A 17,286-nucleotide genomic window follows, 5' to 3' on the forward strand; every position below is an offset into this window, starting at 1 on the left:
ACTGGAAACAAATGGACGGCTGCAGTGTAAGCCCTAACCCTTTCCTCTGGGCTCTTCTGGGCCTATTTAGTGACTGTGGTTTTGGTAGGATGTCTCAGGCCTGAAAAGGCTGGGAGGAAAGAATCCATTTTGCTAAAGAGTTTAATCCAGGAAAAATGAAAGAGACCTTTGTTGGGTATGATAAAAGAGAGACATAGCTTTGTTAATTCTTAACATTTTATGAGCACTTAAAATGTACCAGGCCCTAGGCAATGTCAATTTTCTTATTTAAATTTCACTTATGTCCCCATTTTACACGTAAGGAACTTAGGCTCAAAGAGGTCATATAGCTAGTTATAATAATAGAACTACCACCTATGGTTATCGTGCCTTTTATATGTCAGATGTTTTACATAATTTCATTTAATCTTCATCAGCAACTTCATGAATGATTGTTTTTCTCTCATGTGGATAAATTATCAGAGGCTTAGAACTTAAGGAATTTCCTCAAGATCATACAGCCATTTAATGGCAGAGGTGGATTCAGACTTCAACAGAGGCTTTCTTTCCCAACTATACCATATAGCTTTATTATTAGATCAAAAAGACAGCGATTAAAGGATTGAGAGGGTTTAAATCAAAGCCAAATAAAGGAACATTTATTGGGTCCCTATTGTGTAGGGATAGCATGAGGACAGTTTGGTCTGCAAAGAAGTATAAAACACTTAAAGAAGTCTTTACCTCTGTAGTATATCTGAAGTGATAAAGCATAAGTGTAAAAAATTAAATGCATTTATTGGATAAATTGATTATTAAGAGCTGTTTTATGCAGGCTACTACATTAAACCTAGTGACTGGCAGGAATATGCTTCTGGTGGCCATGGGGATTAAACCAGGTGAAACCATAGTCATTATCATTTCATTAATATGAAAATAGTGGAATGGAACACTCAGTAAATGTTGCGTGCGCATGTGGCTAAGTAAAAGAAAACTCCTGTGTTGACTGGACCAGAGGTTCTGAAACCTTGCTAATCAGAAACACTTGGGAAGCTTTTAAAAATTACCTGATCTCTGGAAATGGGGGCCCTAAAATCTGTATTTCCGAAGTTTCCCAGGTGATTACAACGATAGGCTCAGGAACCTCTGATCTAGATTCTCCTTGGGCCACTTGCAGGCAAGTCACTGGTTGAAAACTGCTAGAGTAGGTACAAATCTAAGAGATGTCATAAGGAAGCCTATGATTGGTTACCTGGGGAGTGGGTGATGCAGACAGTGCTTGGAGTTGAGAGGAGGGAAGGTTGGAAAGACTTGGGAAAGCTTCAGAGAGAGGACTGGAGATTTCATGGGCCAGATTTTGAAGGGCGGAGAGTCTTCTAGATAGGCACCACCATCAATTGTTTAGATAAGGTGAGCAAAAGAAGGTCGAGATACCTGGGCTGATTTCCTTGGAAAATTCCATGGCATTTATTAGAAATTACACTGAATGCTCTGTGTGGATGTTTCTTAGGCAAAATTCACAAGTCTGATTGGATTTTCCATCTCCCCATCCTACTTGGCATCAGTTGGTGTGAGTACAAGGAACACAGATTTATTTTCATGTTAGCCTCACTTTGGCCAATTAGCTTCTTTAGTTTTTATTTATTTCCAAACTTAATTTAGTTAATGACCTTCCCAGGAACTTTTCAGGACTCCCAGAGTGTTCTGTTCTCCTTCTATTTAGCTGTTTTTAGATCCAGTCATCCTGATTCTTATCCCAAGAACTGTTCTCCATGTGGGGTGTGACCAAAATCTCTTCCTACAAGAAGCTGCTTACATTCTGTTCGCCCAATTCTGAAACCTGACTCATCTTTGTCTCTTCCTTCTCCCTTGATTTCCCAAATCCATTCAGTTGCTAAATTTTATCGTTTATACTTTTCACTCAATCAACAGATGTTTCTTGGATACTTCCTAAGAGCCAGGTACTACACTAGATGCTTTAAATGCATTAATTCATTTTATCTTCATAGCAACCCTACGAAGATGCATAGTGTTCCCATTGTACAGATGAGGAATCAGTCATAGAGAGATCGTATAACTTGCCCAAGGTAAGAAAGCTAGGCAGCAAAGTAGCTGGCGTTTTTCAGACTTCATCTCTCTTGTATCCATGACCCCATTTCCAGAGCAGATTCCAACTCCGTAGCCTAGTGCCTGAGGAGCTGCTGCCCTCCAAATCTGGTCACACCGTCCTTTTCTCACCTGACATCCTTTAGTGACTACTCATTGTCTCATATGCTTTCTTCTATGCCTTTGTGCACACTCTTTCCTCTACTCGAAAGCCAACTCTTCCCATCTTCCCCTGCTCTCCACTCCCAAGCTAAAAGAGCTCTCTTTCTTCTCAAAACTCCTGTGATATTTTGTTTGACGTTTTTTTTTATGGCAATTAGAACTTTCAGCTGCTTTGTTGTCATGTGGGTGACATGTGTCTTGTGCCCATGCCGTAGGTCTTCTGCCATTGATGACAAGGGAAAAGAAAGGTCAGGGTCTGAAACTAAGCAGCACACATTCAACTTCACTCTAGCTAAACAACCCCCTCACTGCATTAGGAGCTTAGCTTCTTAAAAAGAATTGGGATTATTTTAAAATTTGCTGCAGAGAAACAAAATGAGGATGTCTTCATTAGTAAACATCTTCATTAGTAGTAGGAAGAAAATAGTTTATAATCTTCCACAGTTAAATGGAATGACATTAGGATTATTGGTTCTTCGGGGTTTTCCACTGGACCAGACAACTGGCAATCAGGAGATCTATGTGTAATATTAGTTCCACTTGTGACCTTGAGCTGCTTACTTAACCACTTAGGACCTTGATTTCTTCATCAGTAAAGTACCTGTGTGTACTGGGCCAGCGGGGAGGATTGTGGGCTTGGTGGGGGGGGCGGTGGTAAAGGTGATTGTGGGGAGGATTGGAAATAATCTCTAAGGTCTCTTGCCCAGATATGCTTTGACTTGAACTCTCTGATCCATTCCAGAGTGTCTTAACACAGAAAAATGTGATGATTAAAAATGTGTCGTCAGTCTTCAGCCATGCTACCCTGAACAAGCCCGATCCCTTCTGATCTTGGAAGCTAAGCAGTGTCGGGCCTGGTTAGTACTTAGATGGGAGACCACCTAGACAGATCAGGTGCTGTAGGTGTTAAAAAAAAAAAAACATGGCATCAGGACTCAGTATATTGATGCAAGCAATGGATCATTCAGTTTTTTTTAAACAAAAAAGGAGATTTATTGTTGACTCATGTAACTATAAAGTAGGAGTGAGTCAGGTTTCAGGTATAGTCTAATCTAGGGATTGTTAATGTCTTTACAAGTATGACTCCATTCCTCTGCTGTCCTCCATAGGTAGTTTCATCCTCAAGGTAGCAAAATGTCTGCAACAGTTCAAGGCTTTGTATCTGTACAGCACTATAGTTCAAAACAAATAACTTTTCCATCCTAAACTGTTGGGAGCCAAGCCAAAACTAAGAACAAAGAATCTTGTGACTAGGCGAGGCCTTATCTGCATCCTGCATCTTGTTAGCCCGCTAGCAGTCAACCCAGCCCAGAGTTACAGTTCCCTCCTTCACTCCCACTCCCTCTAACCCTTACCACTCCTCACCCCACCAGCTAAGAACCAATGCGCCTGTGACAGATACTCTCCTGCCCAGCTAGCCCTGCCCCCCTTTGTTAGCCCTGTATAAATACTCTTGCTGCTGAATAAAATTTTGAGGCTTGATCAGAACACTGTCTTGCCTCCATTCTTTTCTCCCGCCCATGTTTTCTTCAAGGTATGGTCCTCCTCGGGTTCTACGCAATAACTAGGTCCTGCAGGTCGGGACACTAAACCATCAAACCAAAGTCCTGGGCTTTACCCTGGTTGGACCAACTTAGGTAATGTACCCATTCTTCCATTTACTGACCAGAGGAAACCATGGGCTGATTGGCTCAAGTCAATTTAGGCCCAACTCTAGAGGTTAGAGAGGGGTCTGCCACACCCAAATCACAAAGCTATTTTGTAAGAGGATGAGATAGAGTGGACATCGAGAAGTTGAATATTGAGAAGTTTGATCACATTCTCCACAGTTAACAGCCACATTACCCATGACCAAATTCTGGCTTTGCCTTATGTTCTTGGGTTAATTACCTGACTTTATCAAGCATTATTTTTCTCATCAGTAAGATGAGATAACAATACATATCGCAGAGGACTGTTGAAAGGATTCAGTTAAATAATACACATACAGCACTTAGTGTAGTTCCTGGCACAGAGTAAATGTACTGATGGCGGTGGTGTCGATAGTGATGAGACTGAAGAAGGATAGAGAGCAATGGCATTAGCTCCAATATAGGAAGCAGCCAAGTTACAGGAATTTTTTCTAGTCAGAAGCCATTTACATCTGCCATGTTGAAGGCTCCTGTTTGATCTACTGCCCTCATTATACTCTTCCCTATCTCTTCCCTGTTTTGCTCTGTCCTGTCTGGAAATGCTTTCCTTCTCCCCTGTCTCTAAGTCTTCCTCATGTTTCAAGGCCCAAGTATAAGCGGCACCTTTATAGTTAATAGTTTAGGTCAATGATTTTGTAATTATACGGTTGACCCTTGAACAACACAGGGGTTAGAGGTGCCGTCCCCTCCTGCAGTCAAAAATCCATGCATAACTTTTGACTTCCCCAAAACTTAACTACAGTTGAGCCTTGGTATCTGCATGGGCTGGTTCCAGGACTCCCAAGGGCATCAAGCTCCACAGATGCTCAAGTCTCTTTTATAAAGTGGCATAGAACAGTGCATACAGTTGGCCCTCCGCAGCTGCAAATTCCCAAGCACGATTCGAAAATACAGTTTTTTTGATCCACTGTAGGTTGAATCTGAGGATACAAAACCCAGTTATATGGAGGGCTGACTGTATATTTATTGAGAAAAAAAATTCATGTATAAATGAACCTGTGCAGTTTAAACCCTTGGTGTTTAAAGGACAACTGTATAACTGAGTCTCCTCATGAGAAGGATCAGTAAGTGTTGAGAGCTCAGATCTGGATTAGACAGGCTTGGGTTTTGCCACCGTTAAGCAATGTGACTTGGGAAAGTTATTCAACCTCTTTCTACCTTAATGTCTTCACCTCTAAGATAGTACCTTCCTTAGGTGGTGGTGGAGGGGATGAAATGATATAATGTATGTGAAGATCTTAGTTTAATGCTGACACAGAATAAATAATAGGTCTAAGTAGTTATTTCTCTTTGCTTCATGAAGACAAGGTCTGTGTTATAGTCTCTGCAGCAGTTACTGCTGTGCTGAGCACAGAAAAGCTGCTGAGTAAACACTTATCAGTGGGTTTTGAGGAGCATGGAAGCGCTCTCTGCTCTTCATACCTGTCTCATCCCCCAAGCAGCCCCTAAACCTTGGCAAAAGCACATGATATGGAAAATTGAATGAGTCACTGGCAGAGAAGACAGGATGACGAGGAGGGGTGGACAGGGTGGCAGATGACATGTGTAAGCAATAGGAAGCTAAGAGGGAACCAGCAAGAAGCCGTTCTGTGTTCCACTCTCCAGCTGTCAAGATCAGCACGCTGCTCGTCATCATTCAGTCCAACCGGTGTTGAAATGGGGGTCAACCAGTCCTTGCGCTTTCCACCTGTCACAGGACCCCACCTCGTGGGCTGTGGGGATGTGATGGAGGGCCAGAGTCTCCAAGTAAGTATCTCCAGCTTTGTTCCTGCACATCTCCACTGCTGCTGCCTGTACCCTGACATTGATAGCCAGTCTGATGGTGCACTTTCAGGTGAGAGAAACTGAGTTAGAGCTGGTCTGGATTTGATCATAGAGCTCCTAAGCCTGTCTTCTCTGACCTTTTTCTTTCTCGTTCCAGTTAGAAACCTCTCACTAGAGATGATGGGTTCTTTTTCCAGCTAGGAGGAAAGGAGGGCTCTGGCTTCAAAGGCAGCTCTCAGATCTATATCTTGAGAGCAGATGCCTGACCCTGGAAAGGTTTTCAGTCTCACACTAATCTGAGTGTGTGAGAGGAAGAGCCGTAGGCCTTTGACTTCCCAACCTGGATAGGAAGACAGTCTCCTTTTTCTCATCTCCTGTCTTCATTTATTTTCCTCTCCTGTTTTGGTTCCAGATTTTTTCTCCATCAGTTCCTACATTTTTCTGTGCTGGGACCTTGGACTTCCCTCTCCCTTGCGAGAGGCATATACTTCCTGGTAACCTCTCACCTACTCCTGTGTAAAATGAGTGTGTTCCTGCTTCCCAAGGGCCAGCCTGGAAGTGACGCCCTAATGCCATCCCATTCAGCATGAAGGCTGATCCCTCCTGCCACTCTTCCAGGCCTGGGCTCAGGGACAGATTTAAATCTTTCACTGTCCCAAGCACTGAAAATATTTTGGTGCTTCTCAGTCATAATTAAAAATACAGTTGGATATTGAAATAGCATAAGCCTTATATGTATGCTAAAAATAAAATTGCTTCTTTCTGGATTTTCTGAATATAAAATTCAGGTATATGAGTTGAAACTAAAGTTTTCCCATTTTGGTGTTTTGTTGGTGCCCCAAACACCTGCTGAGTGTGTCTGTTGAGAAGTCTGGCAGTGCTTGGGCTTCTTGCTCTGCTCAGCTGCTCTCTTCTTTCGTACAGGGGAGCTTCTTTCGACTCTTCTACCCGTGCCAGGAGACAGGGGAGACCATGGAGCAGCCCTTGTGGATTCCCCGCTATAAGTACTGCATTGATCTGGCCAATTCCCTGCAGTTTAATAACTGCTGGTGGCATTTACTGTTCAACCATGCTTTGGGTAAGAGCTGGCCTCACCCCTCAGATGCTTTCCCAGATTCTTGGTTATGTTCCTAGGAGATCCCCGGGTAGACACAGTACCTTAAAGCTTGCATTGTCCAGCTCTTTTGTAGTGGGGCATCCGTTAGCTAGCATGGTGTGGAGAGTTGGGAGAGAATTATATAAGAGCTTTCATTAAGGAGTTAGATTGCCCTGGGTTCTAATCCAGACTTTATCATTTACTAGCCGTAGAGCTTGGGCAAGTTACGTAACCTGCCTGAATACCTACCCTTGCAGGTTTGAAGTCTGGGATGTATGCAAAGCCTCCAGTCCATTGTTTGGGATAAGAGAATGTATTCGTTAAATGATGGCTATTCTTCATTTATTTAGCATGTATAATTCCCACTCTGTGTCAGCTATTGTGTAGATCAGAGAAACATTCTTAACTGCCAAAGAGCTTACTGTCTCTTGCAGTTCTCCCTCCAGTTCTTCTGGGTAGGGTCACATTAAATCATCCACTTTCCCCAAATGCTCTACCATTAGGAACTCTACCCACTGCCTTGGCACTTCCCTAGTTGTTCAGAACTTCCCATTTGGATTTAGCTTCCCATTTTCTATTGTGTTCATGCTTTCTAGGGAAGAAAAGGGTTAGGAACAGGTGATTGACTTCCCTGGGTTGCTCAGGGGCGGATGTGGTCCTCCAGACAAGAGGGACACATGTTCCCATCATGGCTATGCCCAGGGTGCCCTAGGGATTACAGCTTTGGAGCAGTCAGAGATTCTATAGCCCATGTCTTTACTAGGGTCTTGTCGCCTGCCTGTTAGCTGGAATGGTCCCTTTAAGACAAAGGACTCTGGATACCCCTTGATCATCTTCTCCCATGGCCTGGGAGGCTTCAGGTAAGAGCTTCTATCCCTTATATTCTTTGCCTGGTGACAGCTGCTAAGTCTTATTCTTGAAAGGCAGAGAAATAGACATTTCCATCTGCCAGCTGTCTTACCTACCATCTGCTTTATTCCATAGCATTGGGTCCACCTCTCTAAGGCCTTTCCCAAGCTCCTGTCACCTGCTGGAACCTTCAGCAGGCTTCACATCCTTTGCTTCTCATGTTCCAGCATTTATATAAATAAACACTTGTAGCTTTCTTCCTATATAACAGTCCAGAAGTATTAGAAGGAGCTTGAGCTTTATAGTCAGAGAGTTATTTATTCAACATATGGAAGGGTAACTCTGCCTGTGGTGCTGACATAGTGGTGAATAAAAGGCTCACTCCCTGCCCTTGTGCAGCTTGCAGCCTCACATGTAAATCTTGGCCATACCACCTGTGCTCTGTGTGAGCTTGGGACAGTTGTAGAACTTGCTGAGCCTGGATTTCATCATCTGTCAAGTGGGGATGGTGCTCCCACAGTGCAGTTTTTGAAGATTCCTTTAGACTGGCACCAATAGGTGTACACACATGCAGTTCTCTTCATTTCTATGTGGAGAAACAAGGGATAGTGACTGTAAGATCTCTTTTACAAGACTTTGGGAGACCTTGGCCTAAGTTTTATAAATCAGTATTCAGTCAGAATTCTTCCCACGAATTCTGATTTCAACACTTCGGTGTACTTTTTTAGCTTCATAACTATAGTACATATGCCCTATTTAAACTTTTGAATGTTCTCTGTGTTTATTCTTCAACGTATAAGTCTAGTTTATGTCCCAGAGTGTTACACATCTTAAAAGCATCTATTGCCTCTCTACCTCCCAAACTATTATGCACACTGTATCCAGGGAGATCTGTTTTAAAACCAAATGCGATCTTGCCATTCCAGCATCTAGAACAGTGCCTGGCAGTTGGGAGGTGCTCAATAACTATTTGTTGAATGAATGAATGTTACTTCCCTACTTAAAACTTTTTAATAGCCCTTTGAACTTAATTCAACTCTTTTTATGGTCTTCCCTGGAGGCAGGTCCAAGACAAGTTTCTAGCCCTGTTTCTTGCAACTTGCTCCACTCCAGCTCCCGAGACAAACTAACCTTTCAGTTCAATAAGTATTACCTCGGGGTTTCATCTGTGCTGTGCTTTGTGGATATTCCCTTTGCCTTGAATACTTGCTCTTCTTTTCTCTTCCTTTTCCTCTGCTTCCTGTTTTGCCTAGCTAATTTCAAATTACCTTTAAGGTCTTAGTTTGGATGTCACTTTCTTAGGGATACCCATCCTGACCCCTACATTATATTAGGTTAAGTTTTCCAGAAATTTGCTTTCATAAGATAATCTGTACTTCTCAGTACTTAACATAATTGTAATAAATTAACTAGTTGTGCGATTATTCTCTAATGTCTGTCTTTCCTACTAGATTGTAAGCTCCATGAAGGCAGAGACCACGTCTGTCTTCTCTCTCTCTCAGTGCTTAGGATGGTACCTGCAAAGTGGTTATTTGCCAATAAATATTTATTGAATGAATACAAGGGCTATGTTTTGCTAGGTTTTTATTCATTCAGAAAATATCTGTTGAGTACCTGCTCTGTGCCAGCCCCTTGGTATGAGAGGAAGGTGGGACATACAGAGATAAACAAAACAAGGAATTTGCATCCACTAGAGAAGCCTGAATGTGGACTCACGTATAGCCCACAGCAGGAAGTGCTGAGTTGATGTGGAGATGAGGCTAGCAAGGCGAGTTTGAACTAGAGAGAGATCAGAAATTTCTCTGGCTTTTAAGTCAAGTTCATTGCCTCCTCGGGAGAAGTGGGAGAAGATGAAAGGAAACAAGAAAATGACCTTCCTGAATCAATTTGGATTCAGGGATGTTGTATTTAACAGAAAAATGCCAAATAATAGTGACCTAAACAACATAAAGTTTATTTCTTTCTCAGATAAAAGAAAGCTAGAGGTAGACAGAGCTGATGTGGTAATTCTACAAAGTTATCAGAGGAGCAGACTTCTTTTATAATCTTGCTCTGCCATGGGTAGCTTCCATTTCTAAGGTCATATCTCTTGACCCAGGGTGGCTGCTTTAGCTCTAGCCATTGCATCCACATTCCAGGAAGGAAGCACTTTCCTTTTTAAAGAGATTTTCTGAAAGTTCTGTATTAACACAACTGTTTGCATTTCATTGAGGAGCACTACTCTGTCCATTATAGTAGCTTTTAGCCACCTGTGACTATTGAACATTTGAAATATGGCTGGTCCAAACTGAGATGTGCTGTAAGTATAAAATACACACTGGATTTCAAAGACTTCATACTTTAAAAAAAAAGTAATAAAATATTACATTAATTAAAATTTTTACTATATGTTGAAATGATCATGATTTGGCTACATTGGGTTTAATATATTATTAAAGTTAATTCCACCCTTTCTTTTTACTTTTAAAAATATATTTACTAGAAAATTTTAAATTATTTATGAGGGTAGCATTATATTTTTATTGCTGGGTTAGAAAAATCACACAGACAAACCTGGCTGCAGGGGAGGCTGGGAAATGTCATCTTTTGATGGCATGATAGGATTCAGCTGAAAATCAGATTTTGTTATTAAGGAAGAAGGGAAAAGGGTGTTTGGAGTAGGCAGTTAGCAGTGTCTGCCATATTTCTATTTTTTTTTTTTTTTTCTGGGAAGTTGGAGAACAGACAAAAAAAATCCACATGCTAAATCACAGATGCATATTTGCATTTTAGAGAAATAGCCGGAGTTCCTATCCTTGAGGTACTTATAACTACTTTGGGAAACATACAATATATAGACAATAGAAATGCAGTTGTTGAAGTAGCCAAACTGTATTGGGGGGTGGGTTGTGGAGATGAGTCGATATTTGTATGGGATTGGAGAACATCATGGATTGATTTGCCCATGCATCCTAGAGGAGAACACTTGGAGTCTTGGTGAGAGCTGGGGTATTCTAGCTGGAGAAAGCACCTTCTACAAATGAAACTTTCGCCGTTCAATCTTTTGAGATGGCCACTAGCAGAGCATGGTTGGAATGGGGGCTAAGGGTGGGCCATTCTTCTGATCATTTTTCTCTGTTCTTCCTTGAATCTCTAGGACGGCATATTCAGCCTTCTGCGTGGAGCTGGCCTCCCATGGCTTTGTGGTGGCAGTTATAGAGCACAGGTGAGAGATGACAGTCATAATTAACTGCTTATGGATTGGGTGTTTGCCTTAGGCGAGGATATAGGCTAGTCCTCTATCGATACATTATTTCTAATCCTCACCACAACTACATAAGGCAAATATTATACTACCCATTTTAAAGGTGAGAAAACCAAGATTCAAAGATGTTAAGTAACTAGCTGAATTGGGGTTCAAACCCAGGTTAGTCTCCGAAATCTATGTTTTTTTACTTTCCTATGCATGGCCCCAGATCGTTTTCCCCATCAGCTGAGGGAGATCCAGAGTGTCTTGGCTGAAAAGGATGATTTGGTAAAGGGCAGAAATTACCTCAAGTGTCTTCTGGTTTCTCTCTGGTGGAATGTGTATTTCAGAGATGGGTCAGCTGCGAGCACCTATTTCTACAAGCAGGCCCCAGAGGAGAACCAGCCCACTAATGAGCCACTGGAGGAGGAATGGATCCCCTACCGTCAACTTGAGGAAGGGGAGCAGGAATTCCATGTTCGTAATTCCCAGGTAGGCTTGTGCTATTTGAAGAGAGGTTGTTACTAAGCCTTTCCCCCCTATACTACAGTCATTAAGGAGGTTTTTATCTAACATTCTCTCTTGAAATCTCAGTGAGTATGAGCTTGCCACATCTGTAGGGAGAAATAGGGTATTAATCAAAAATCTTATAATTGCAAGCGGCAGAAACCCAACTTAAGCTTGTTAGGCCAAAAGAATTGATAGGCTTATATAAGCAGACTGGAGGAAGGGCAGGGCCACTGGAATCAACTCAGATGTTGCCAGGACTTGTTTTTCACTCTCACCTGTTTCTTCTGCTGGTTGGTCTCATCAGCAAACTGGCTTAATGAGGTTAGAACCACAGCTCTTGACAACTCTAAGGTTACATATATTTGACATTACCATCTGAAAGAATAGAACTGTTTTGGGGTTGCTCCCCTAGGCCCCCACCCCTGCCCCAAGCTATAATATGACAAATCCTGGAGAGAGACTCCTAGGGAAAAGGTACCAAAATGGGAAGTTCCCATTAGAAATACATTGTTAGATTTTTTTTTTTTTTTGCAGGGTGGAGGGTAACCCTCAAAGGCAGGATTAACAGGAGAAGTGGGGCGGGTAAGTGCTAGGCAGACAAAAACAGTAGATATGTGCTATGAAAGGGCAAGTAGAATCCAGTACTGGATTGATACTAAGAGCACCCTTATTTCCTTTTGTTTTCAAAACGCTTTCATATATGTTGTCTTGTTCGGGCCTCTTGACAATCCCATGGGTAGGTAAGTAGTGAATAGCAGGGCTGACTCTATTGTACCGTTCGTTAGGTGATGGTTATGTGAGCTGCTGAGAGGGAGCTGAGCCTTTCTTAGCATGTGAGGTCCACAGTTTTCGCTGAGATGTGGGTGAGCAAACTACCCCTGCATTCTTCTTTGGCTCTGTAGGGAAGCGAGATTCTCGCTGCATGTTTGTGCAATATTCCAGCTCCCACGGAGACTGTCTCTGTTCCAGGTACATCAGCGGGCAAATGAGTGCACACGGGTATTGAGGATCCTGCAAGAGATCACGGCTGGGAAGACCGTCCCCAACATCTTGCCTGGTGGGTTGGATCTGATGACTTTGAAGGTATGACAACAACTGGTATGACCATGTATTCTGGAGCTCATGTATTCATTAGGACTTTCTTGGTTACACATAACAGGAACCTACCTAACTCACTAGCTTACACCAAAAGAGAATTTATTGGCTCAAGTAATTAGGACGACCAAAGGCAGACCGGCTTTAAGCTAATGTAGTTAGACCCAGTAGCTTAAACATTGTTATCAAAGCTCTGGCACTCCTCTTCCTTCTTGCCCATTTCCATTCTATAGATATGGACTTCATTCTCACCAGAACCTCTTCATTAGGCATGAAAAGTATTAGCTGGCAGCCCAAGCCTACATTTTAGCCCTACTCTAGATTTGAAAGAGAGACTCAGCTTCCACTAATCTGGGAAAGGGGTGGTCCTGCTTGGGTCACATGCCCCTTCTGGACCAATCACTGTGCCAGAGGGGCAGGGTAGTCTGATTGGCTTGCTTAGATTACACACCCACTTCTGGGTCAGGGGAACCTAACATCCCCATAGGGCTACATGGGTGAGGGAGAGATGGTCTTTTTCCCAAAGGAAGGGCTATTGAGCAGCAAAAAAACCTGTGTTCCTTGTAGGCTCATTCCTTCCTTCAAGGGAACTCCAAGAACACCCAGGAAGATAGAAACTGCCCTGGCAGTTTGGTGCCTGTTAGGTACATTTTCCTTCCCCACCCAGTCTTTCTCCCCTTCATTTTAAAAGGAGCTCAGACTCTATTTGGAGAATTAGGAAATCACACAAAAGCATGAAGAAAAAGGAAAAAAATTTCAACATTTTGATGTTTATCCTTACAGTTTTTAAAAAATGTATAACATATGCATGTATTTTTTAAAAACAATAATGTTATTTAATACAAGCTATTTTTTGGCCTTTTTCTTCATTTAGCAAATATATATAAAATAACAATTATTGCTTTAAGAGTACTTACGACGTCAAAGCTCCTCACACAAATGTATGCAGTAAGCATTATCTTTACATAGAATGAAACCAAAGATCAAAGAGGCTAAGTACCTACCCAAGGTTACGCAGCTAAGGAAGTGGTAGAGTTAAAATATAAATTGGAGCTTTTCGATCCCAAAGCCTATGCTGTGTACTCCAGAGCCTCTTTAGAAAATATCTTTCAAAGGCTCCGTAAAGTCATCCAGGGAGAAGCATCTGCCTAGATGGCCAGTAGATAAGGCAGAACTAGAAATCTAGAGTGCTTTACCAGCTATTTGGAGTGTGTCTGTCAATCAGATAAGGAGGGTCCCCAGGCACTGAAGTAGGCCTGCAGGCCTGTGAGCCTGAGACAGGCACTGGGGCATGGCAGGCTACAGTGCAGTTGCATTAGTTAAGAGGTGAGAGTACAGATTGCCCCATGCAGGGCAGTTTGGCAATAGCCATTCACAATACAAATGCACACATTTCTTGACCCAACAGTTTCCAGTTCTGGGAATTTATTCTACACATACCTGCGCACATACAACATGATGTACATATGAGGTAATCATTCTAGTGTTGTTTGTAATAGCAAACGATTGATAATACCCTAACTGTTCACCAGTAAAGGAACTAGTTTAATAGATTATGAAACAGTGGATGTATTCGTTTGGGTAACGTTAACTGCTGTAACACATAAGCCCCAAATCTCAGTGGCTTAACACGATAGAAATTTATGTCTCTCCCATATAAAATCCCAAATGGGTACTCCTGTGCAAGAGTTGACTCAGATCCAGGCTCTTTTTATATTCTAGCTCTACCCTCTCCCACTTGTGAAACCCAGCTTCACTATGTACATTAAGCCAGGAATGGGAAAGGGCATGGAGGTTTGTACAAAAGTTTGTATGGACCAAGCCTGGAAGTGGAGATTTTACTTTCACTCACATTCTGTTAGGTAGAACTCAGTCATAAGGCCACATCTAACTGCTGGGAAATGGTCTAGCTTGTGTCCAGGAAGAAGAGAAACAGATTTGATCACTAGCTGTCTGTATTATTGGTGAAATCAAATGTAACTGTAAAAAAGGAAGCACTTTATGTACTAGTATGCAAAAAGTAAGAAACAATATCACTTGTGTAAAAAAGGGGCAAGTATATATTCATGTTTACCTGCGTATGCATAAGTAGGTTCTGCGAAGACACATAAGAAACTTACCTGTTTAGAGGCAGGGAGTGGGCAACTATGTGAAAGGGGAATGTGGCAGGTGGGAGACTTCTCTATATATTCCTGATTTTAGAGTTAATGAGTATATCAACATAAAAAATACCTGAAGAGGCTACCGACCAAGTTGCTGATCCTGAGGCACTGAGCAAAGGGGGAGGATTTAGATACAAAGCCTTGCGATAGAAATTAGGGAGAGCAAGGGTTCAGGGCAGAGGCCAGGCAGAAAAACCTAGAGAGTTTTCCCAAGTCCCTCATTGGCAGCTGCAGTAACTTTTTATATAACTGTAGCCTGAAGGCTTCTAGGGACAACCAGAAATAGATATGCTGAGAGCATGTTAAAGCGAGCACACTCATTCTCTGCTGGATAAAAGGACAGAGATCCAGAGGAAGTGGAACCTGAGTTGGTTTTTGTATGAGCAGACCTTGCTTCAGAGCAGTGGACAGGCAGCAGGAACTGCCCCATTCTCTCCTGGACTTGGTGCATGTGTCATCCCGTTGTAGTGGTTTTAAGACAAGGATCTTAAGGATGGACTGTTCTCACTTTTAATGTACTCTTAGACTGATTTTTGAATGTCTACTCCAATCCAGATATTGTAAGTGGTAAGATTACAAAAATAAAGATGAAAAACATGGTTTTCAGAATGCCTGCTTACAGAAAGCTGTTCAGTCCAGGGATTGCCTGACAGGCCACTTGCCAGTGGTCAGTAGTGTGGTGTGGGGGGCTCACGCACTGAATTGTGGTTCTGCATCATTGTCTCCCCATTTCTTCTTCTTGCCCCTGAAGAATTCCTAAAATAAGCACCCCTGCGTTTCTGCCTTGGCTAAGTTCTCCGCTTCCCTCAGGGCAGCATCAACATGAACTGCGTGGCTGTGATAGGACATTCATTTGGAGGGGCGACAGCTATTCTGGCTTTGGCCAAGGAGACTCAATTTCGGTGAGTTTCTCAGTAGTGCTGCTGTTAGCTTCACACACCATTCATTCATCCACCAAGTATTTGTTACACAAGTATTATGTTCTAGGCACTGTTGTGGGGGCTGGAGATTCAGTGGTGAACAATAAAACAAGGTCTCTGATTTCATGGAATTATGTTATTGTGGAGGAAACAGACTAGTAAACAAACTAACAGATAACCAAATCCCAGCACTCAAGTGCAATGAAGAAAATAAAATAGGCCAATATGCTAGAGTATCCGGAGGCTCTTTGAGAAGGTGACATAAGCCAAGGCTCAAAGGCAAAGAAGCCAACCATATAAAAGTGTAAGGGAACACAATTTACAATAGCCAAGATATGGAAGCCACCTAAATGCCCATCAACAGATGATTGGATAAAGAAGTTATGGCTCATAGATACAATGGAATATTACTCAGCCATCAAAACAATGAAATCCTACCATTGCAACAACAGGGAGGGACCTAGAGGTTATTATGCTGAGCAAAACAAGTCAGACAGAGAAAGATAAATACCATATGATTTCACTTATGTGCAGAATCTAAGGAACAAAAAGAACAAATTAATCAAAAACACACACACAAATATAGTGGACAATTTGGTGATGGACCGGGGTGGGGGTTAGAGTCTGGGAGAATGGGGTGAAGGGTTAAAGAAGTAAAAATTAGTAGTTGGTAGATGGTCATGGGAATGGGGAGCACGGCATAGGGAATGCAGTCAGCATTAATATATTGACTAGGTAGAAAACCAGAGGAGAGAAGGAGCAATTAGGGGGACTATTTTACAAGCTATATTAATGTCTAACCAATGTACTGTATACTTGAAACTAATTTTTCAAAAAGTATAGGGCAAGATCATTCTAGGCAGAGAGAACAGCTAATGCAAAAGCCCTGAGGTTGAAAGAAGCTTGCTGGGTCAGTGTGGGAGTAGCATAGTGAGTGAGGAGGAAGAGATTCAAGATATGATCAAAGAGATAAACATGAGCCAGGTCACAGGGCCTTTTGACCAGAATAAAGAAGTTAGATTTTATTCTAAGTATGGTGGGAAGCTAATGAAGGATTTTAAGCAGAGAAAAAAAAATCTTATTTACATTTAAAAAGATCCCTCTGGCTACTGTATGAAGAGTGGATAGTAGCAGGACAAGACTGAAAACAAGGAGGCTAGTTAGAGGCAGGCTACTTCATAGTCAGGGTTAGAGATGAGGGATTCGTATTAGAATGGAGGTAGTGAGATGGAGAAGTGAATGGAGTCAGGATATGTTTTAGAATTTTCAGGATTACATGATGTATGAAGTGAAAGAAAGAGGAATCAAAGTTTTTCATTTGTGTATCATCATTCGAGTGGAAGATGATTGTTCTTTACTGAGATGGGTAAGACTAGAGGAGCATTTGGGGCAGAGGAAGGCATATTTTAGGGCCCTAGTTTTGCTCTTGTCAAGATTACTGCTTGACAAACTGGCCAGGGCTTTTTCTGACCTCTGCCATGTAGGCTTTGAGCTCACATAGCAACTTGTGTAGTCAGGGGTCTAAGCTATAGTTTGTTACCTTGTCTGTACTATTTCCCCGTCTAGACTGGGAGTTCCTCGAGAGCAAGAACTATCATTTATTTCTGTATCCACAGCACAGGGCTAAGTTCAATACTTAATGAATGTTGAAAGAATGAATGATTAAATGAATGAAATGCCATTCTGTGTAATCAAAGTCAGCTGCCTGAGAGTAGATCCAAGAAAAGAA

General features: G+C 42.1%; 1 protein-coding gene and 1 pseudogene across 7 annotated transcripts in view; both read left to right on the forward strand.

Annotated features, from left to right (window-relative positions):
• PAFAH2 (platelet activating factor acetylhydrolase 2) overlaps positions 1–17,286 on the forward strand; it is a 30,015-nt gene that overhangs the window by 2,927 nt on the left and 9,802 nt on the right. For 2 of the 7 annotated variants that reach the window (XM_006924401.3, XM_025041371.1), the window contains exons 2-8: positions 5,541–5,681; positions 6,624–6,777; positions 7,559–7,655; positions 10,781–10,849; positions 11,221–11,362; positions 12,350–12,463; positions 15,448–15,539. In XM_006924401.3, coding sequence (XP_006924463.1) covers positions 5,592–5,681; positions 6,624–6,777; positions 7,559–7,655; positions 10,781–10,849; positions 11,221–11,362; positions 12,350–12,463; positions 15,448–15,539 — 758 coding nt within the window. In that variant the 5' untranslated portion in view covers positions 5,541–5,591. Of the gene's footprint in view, positions 1–1,985; positions 2,064–3,778; positions 3,882–5,540; positions 5,682–5,752; positions 6,194–6,623; positions 6,778–7,558; positions 7,656–10,780; positions 10,850–11,220; positions 11,363–12,349; positions 12,464–15,447; positions 15,540–17,286 lie in introns of those variants that run through there. The other 5 variants (XM_025041368.1, XM_015598963.2, XM_015598964.2 and 2 more) reach the window with 5 other exon arrangements.
• LOC112473031 lies at positions 3,032–3,150 on the forward strand (annotated as a pseudogene).

Source organism: Pteropus alecto, unplaced genomic scaffold (assembly GCF_000325575.1).
Source record: "Pteropus alecto unplaced genomic scaffold, ASM32557v1 scaffold39, whole genome shotgun sequence".
Taxonomy (NCBI): Eukaryota; Metazoa; Chordata; class Mammalia; order Chiroptera; family Pteropodidae; genus Pteropus; species Pteropus alecto.